The 5,811-nt window shown below is 50.0% G+C and overlaps 1 protein-coding gene across 6 annotated transcripts in view; it reads left to right on the plus strand.

Moving 5' to 3' along the window:
* Positions 1 to 5,811, plus strand: part of Txnrd2 (thioredoxin reductase 2) — a 65,856-nt gene that overhangs the window by 18,463 nt on the left and 41,582 nt on the right. For all 6 annotated transcript variants that reach the window (XM_023711606.1, XM_023711602.1, XM_023711604.1 and 3 more), the window contains exons 3-7: positions 1,041 to 1,097; positions 1,727 to 1,871; positions 2,488 to 2,562; positions 4,127 to 4,205; positions 4,821 to 4,883. In XM_023711606.1, coding sequence (XP_023567374.1) covers positions 1,786 to 1,871; positions 2,488 to 2,562; positions 4,127 to 4,205; positions 4,821 to 4,883 — 303 coding nt within the window. In that variant the 5' untranslated portion in view covers positions 1,041 to 1,097; positions 1,727 to 1,785. The remainder of the gene's footprint in view (positions 1 to 1,040; positions 1,098 to 1,726; positions 1,872 to 2,487; positions 2,563 to 4,126; positions 4,206 to 4,820; positions 4,884 to 5,811) is intronic.

The raw sequence follows: 5,811 nt of genomic DNA on the forward strand, positions 1-5,811 counted from the left end.
GAGAGAGAGAGAGAGAGAGAGAGAGAGAGAGAGAGAGAGAGAGAGAATGAGTGAGCAAGCTGTTTGTTTTTGAGACAGGGTTTCACTATGTAGTCCACGCTGACCTTGAACTCTTGAACTTCTGGTGATCCTCCTGCCTCAGCTCCCAAGTGCTGGGGTTACAGGCATGTGCCACCACACTGAGCTGTCAGGGAGGTTTTTAAGATACATTCTTCAGTGTAGTCTTGCTGACAGCCACAGCATGCTCTTGCAGGTGGTCAAGTCTGGGGTCTAGAGATTGCTAACACAGTGCCAAGGTGAACTGAAGGGAAACTGCATTGGGCCCTCGCTAGTAGGGTCAGAGTTGGTCTCAGAACTTGGGAGCCTATGGCTCTGGGTGACCCTACTCATGCTGGAAAGTGCCTACATGATAGGCAATAATTTGGACAGAGGTCAGGTAGACTCTGGACCTGCTGTTTTACTTCTTTTGAGCATTGGTTTCTTCACCTCCAGCAAATGCCCACTTGGAGCTTCTGATGAGAATGGGCTGTGGGCGGAGGCCCTATGAAGCACCCACCGTTTATTTTCATTGAGGGGAGAAATGGCTAGCCAGTGAGAAAAGCCTGGGCCTTCCAGTGAGCTGGAAACCAATAGGCCTCTACCAGGTGTGGGCTGCTCCTGGGACACCTCTACTTGCTGGGGATTGGTACTAGCCCTGTGCTGAACATCTGGGCCTGGATCTAGGTAGGGGGAGGAGCTGCAGGGGGATTGATCCCAGTGCTGCTGTGATGGCTGGCATGAAGGAATCTGAGGAGGCCTGAGGATTCCTGCCTGTAAGCAGCACGGCTGAGTGAGACAGCGAGGAGGCCTGGAGACTGAGTGCAGAACTAGAGGGCAGCATGGCCTTATGGGCCAGGCACATGGGAGGTAACTAGCATTGTTAGCTTGGCCCAGGCTTTTTCCCATCTTTTGGGCCTCGTAGGTCCTGGAAATCCCATTTCCCTGCCTGAATCGAGCCAGCTCCCTGCTGTCCTCACCTGCAGCTTTCCTTGTTGTTCCAGCTGCTCAGCTGGGAAGGAAGGTGGCCGTGGTTGACTATGTGGAGCCTTCTCCTCGAGGTAGGCAGCACCCAGTGAGTACTCTGTGTCCTGCAGAGGAGGGGTGTGGGAGGTGGGCCCAGTTTACATACAGATGGTACTGACACCAAAGTCATCTGTCCCTTTTTGTGCTGTCTCCTCTAAGTGTCCTGTTTAGTTCATGAACTGTCAGCACTTTACACTGTCAGTATTTTATTTTATTTTTATTTATTTATTTATTTATTTATTTTTGTGTGTATGGCCAGATCAGACCACCAGGGGGCGGGCCTGGCTGGCATGTGGTGCTGGGGGATTGAACCCCGGTTCCTGTGCTTTGCTAAGCTTGTTCTAAGTAGGTGCTTTAGATCACTGAGCCATCTCACCAGCCCTATTCATATTTTAAAAATGACTCTAGGTACAGAGGAGAAATTCCTGTGGGAGACTCACCTGGACCCTGTTTGAGTTACCACCTGCCCACACCATGAAGGGACTCAGCCTGATAAGAGAACAGGAAGCCACCTGTGTTCCCCTGAATATGAATTCAAATGCAGCCTTCTCAGGGCAGGGGTGCCACTCAGTGGTGGAACCTTGTCTTACATGTAAGGCTGCAGGTTCAATCTCCGGAACTGCAAAAACCAAAAAGAAAAATGTGTGCTCTTTTCAACATGCAGGCACAAGATGGGGCCTTGGTGGCACCTGTGTCAACGTGGGCTGCATCCCTAAGAAGCTGATGCATCATGCTGCACTGCTGGGGCACATGATCCAGGACGCCCACCACTATGGCTGGGAAGTGGCCCAGCCCATCCAGCATGACTGGTGAGAAACCCATGCCACCAGGGTTCTGGTTCTTTTCTTTTATCCTTGGGCAAAGGAGGAGATTTATTATCTATTAATGGTGACCAAGCACAGGTGTAAGATGGCTGTCAATTAGGCAATGCTCTGAGCCTGCACCTCCCAACACTTGGCAATATATAGAGATACTTAAGGTTGTCAGTGGGTGGGGGCAGCATTTGCTGCATCTTCTAGGTAGAGCCCAAGGATGCTGCTGAACATCTGACAGTGAGAGCATAGGCTATTCTTGCCAAGAAGCATCTGGCCCAAAGGCACTACTGTAGGGCAGGACATTGCTTCATTAAGCTCTTTTGAGAAGGAGACTGATGCAGGTGATGACATGATTCTGCTCAGAGCCCATGTACAGGTGGCTCACTTTGCAGACAGGCTACTATTTGCAAGCAGTGACCTTGTGGATACTGCCCAAAACCCTGGTCAGAGGCAGTGACAGCCCATGGGGATGGGTAGTACTTTGTACCCATTTGAACACTCCTCTATTTCTCAGTATTTCTGTAAAGACACTACTTGCATTTGTAGTGTGTTGTACATCTCTATAGCTCTCACTGCTGTGGCTTTTACATTGTGGTTTATATGTCCACAGGAAGAAAATGGCAGAAGCTGTGCAAAACCATGTGAAGTCCTTGAACTGGGGCCACCGAGTCCAGCTGCAGGACAGGTACTGAGGTTTTGCCAGTCTTAGTGGCAGTACAGTGGACCTTTAGCAGGGCAGAAGCTGCTCTCCTGGATTTCCCAAGGTCATTTTATATTTGGACAAGCACTTACTGACTGACTGTGGAGCACAGCCCAGTAGGTTCTAGGGCCAAGGCAGCTGTAAGATGGGGAGTGGGGTGGGGAGTCCCTGTTCTTGCTGGGGATGCAGACAAAGAATGCACAGGGCAGTGGCTGTGGGAAGTGGGGTACACCTTGTAGGCCCAGAATTGAGCAGAATCCAGGAGCAGGGAGGAGCGGAAGTTGGGCACGTTGGCTGAGTGGCTGGAGCTGGGAGAGTGATGGGGACAGTCAGGGCCAGGGTAGCCTTCAAGCCGGAGTGTAAGGACATGCCTAGGCCCTGGGCTGACAAAGCCAGCAAGAGGCCAGCCCTGTGGCAGGGTTCTTTCTCTAGGGAAGTCCCTGTTGTGTCACAGCTGTGCGAATAGAGGTGGGAAGCTCCAGGTTAGGCAGCAAAGAAGAGCTGCAAGCGCCATCTTGCAAACCCACACTCCCCCCTCGCAGTTGCTGCTTATGAGCCCCACACTCCCAGCTCTGACTCCACACAGCCCTCTACCTTCCCATATCCCTCCCAGCTTCTGAGGTGTGCATGGAGGGCCCTGGTGCTTGCTGCTGGAGCACACGTTCCTGTATGACCCTTCCAGCCTGGAACCACTATTTTTGTCCTACTTGGCGACCCCTAAGCCAGTGTTCATGGATGTCATGTGTCTCTCATGGCTGTCCCTGGTGGCCAAGATGAGTGAAAAGTACTTCCTGCAGTAGCTTTCTGCAGCTACAGAGGGGTGCTGGGTTTGAAGAGGGAGAACACAAGAGCAAAGGGAGGTAAAGCTGAGCCCCAAGCACTGAGAACCTGCTGCTGTACCATGGCCTTGGTCACTATACAGTGGGGGTCCTTTCTCTATGCCACGCAACGCTGCCCACTGTTGTGCCCCACAGGCCTTAGCACACATGTTCCCCTGGCCCTGCAGAAAACAGGGCGACACCTATACAGTGTGCACCTTAGCTCCCTACAGATGTGCCAAAGGATAAGGACTAGCCATCGGGATGTTTGGCTCTTCTCATTGCCCACCAGGGCCTGTGTGTGGGCTCTCAGCATGATGCTGAGCTACTCTGTCCTCTGCAAATTAACGGTGGTCACCATGTCCCTGGGAACATAGCAGGAAGAACAAAGTGCCCCTTTCTACACTCACTTTTTTTTTATGTGTTTGGTACAGGGTCTCATTATACAGCTCAGACTCGTAGTATCCTCCTGTCTCAGCCTCTCCAGTGCTGGGATTACAGTGTACTCATACTTATTGCTATGGTTTTCTTTCTGCCTTTTCTTTATTTTTCTTTTCTTTTTTTGGAGGTCCTTGGAATTGAACTCAGGGTCTCACCCACATTAGGCAATCCCCAGCTCTAGATCTCACTTTTTAGCAGTCTCTGTGGTGCTGTCTATTTAATCCAATTGCTGAGACTTAGTTTTCAGAGGAAAACTTTAAATGTTTGAAAATTTTATTTTTACTTCACAGGAAAGTCAAGTATTTCAACATCAAAGCCAGCTTTGTCGACCAGCACACTGTCCGTGGCATCGCAAAAGGAGGCAAGGAAGTGAGTACCGCCTCTCCTGTGTGGCTGTGTGGCTGTGTGGCTTCTCCTGAACCGTGGCTGCCACAGAGCTCGGCAGCCAACAGCAGTTCTGTTCAGCCTGGGTGGTGTTCTAGTGGAAAGCACTGTTGTCATGGGACAGGAGGCTTCCTTTGAGGTTAGACTTCTTTGAAGTGATTAAGCAGGGCTGGTGTGTAGCTCAGCAGTAAAGCACTTGCCTAGGTTTGATCCCCAACACAATAACACCAGTGACAATAACAGCAAAAAAGCCAGTTTGTGTGAGATGTACCTTGCACCAGGCTGCCCTGCTACTTGAGATAACCTACCAGGGCAGGTGCCACCCTCTTTGCAGGATTGTGGGGGGAGTTGAGGTGGCAGTGTCTGCTGGGTACTTATAAACTGTGAAGTGCTTGGAGTTAGAATGTCTCTTGTCCCTTGTACATGTCTCTGTTTTATCCAGGAGACTTATGATATGATCCCTGCCCTGCGTGACCTCTTAAGCTGCAGGCGGGGCCAGCAGGGGAACCGCTACCCTGCAGCACCCCTACACCTTTGAGCCCTTTGAATGGGTGAGCATGATGTAGTTTTGACCTGTGGCTTTCTTGGTTTATTCTCTAGATTCTGCTCTCAGCTGAACACATTGTCATCGCGACTGGAGGGCGGCCAAAGTACCCCACATATGTGAGTGTCCCTAAAGCCTCTCCTGCACCCTAGGCACACTCACAGTCCCTGGGCTCACTGTGTGCCCCCAGTGCTTTCCACCAGAGGCCTCCCCCCGATGTTTAGTCTGTATTTGCTGTCATCATTTTTTCCTTCCTAGTTGACCTCTGTGCTATTCAGTCCTCAAAACCAGTCTCGTTGCACTCTTCAGCTGGCTCCTGGGCACCGTTGTTCTGGTCTCTTCATCCCAGAGTCCCTCTTCATCCTCCTTTTAAAATTTTTTTTGTAAAATTATTTATTTATTTATTTATTGGATACAGGGTCTCACTATGCAGTTCAGACTCGTAGTGATCCTCCTGTCTCAGTCTCCCCAGCACTGGGATCACAGACATGTGCCACCACACCTGGTTTGCTGACACAGCACACTGAGGATTACAGGACCAGCACGGCATGTGATGCCAGGGATCAAACTCAGGACTTCATGCTTGCCTGGGAGGCACTTAGACTGCTGAGCTATCTCCCCAGCCCAAAGTGTGTTTGTTTGTTTGTTTCTTTTCTTTTTTTGCAGTACTGGGGATTGAACTCGGGATCTTGTGCTTGCCAGGCAGGCATTTATTCTGCTGAGCTATCTCCCCTGCCCTCTTTTTTAAATTTTTAGTCTGAGGTCTCACTATATTCTCCAGGCTAGCTCCAAAACTCCAGACTCAAAAGATCCTCCTGCTTCAGCCTGCAAAGCAAACAGGACTGTAGCTGCATACCACCAAATCTGGCTCTAGTTCCCATTCTACCTCTCTGTTGTTGACTCCCTTTCTCTTCAACCTTAAAAATATTGGGGCATCTCAGATTTAACCTTCTTTACCTTTTCTCTTCCTCCACTTCTTAAAAATTTTAAATATACTTCATCCTTTTATAGGATAAGGTTCAGTGGTTTTTTTTTTTTTTTTTTTTT

This window comes from Octodon degus, unplaced genomic scaffold (assembly GCF_000260255.1).
Source record: "Octodon degus isolate 3935 unplaced genomic scaffold, OctDeg1.0 scaffold00021, whole genome shotgun sequence".
NCBI lineage: Eukaryota > Metazoa > Chordata > Mammalia > Rodentia > Octodontidae > Octodon > Octodon degus.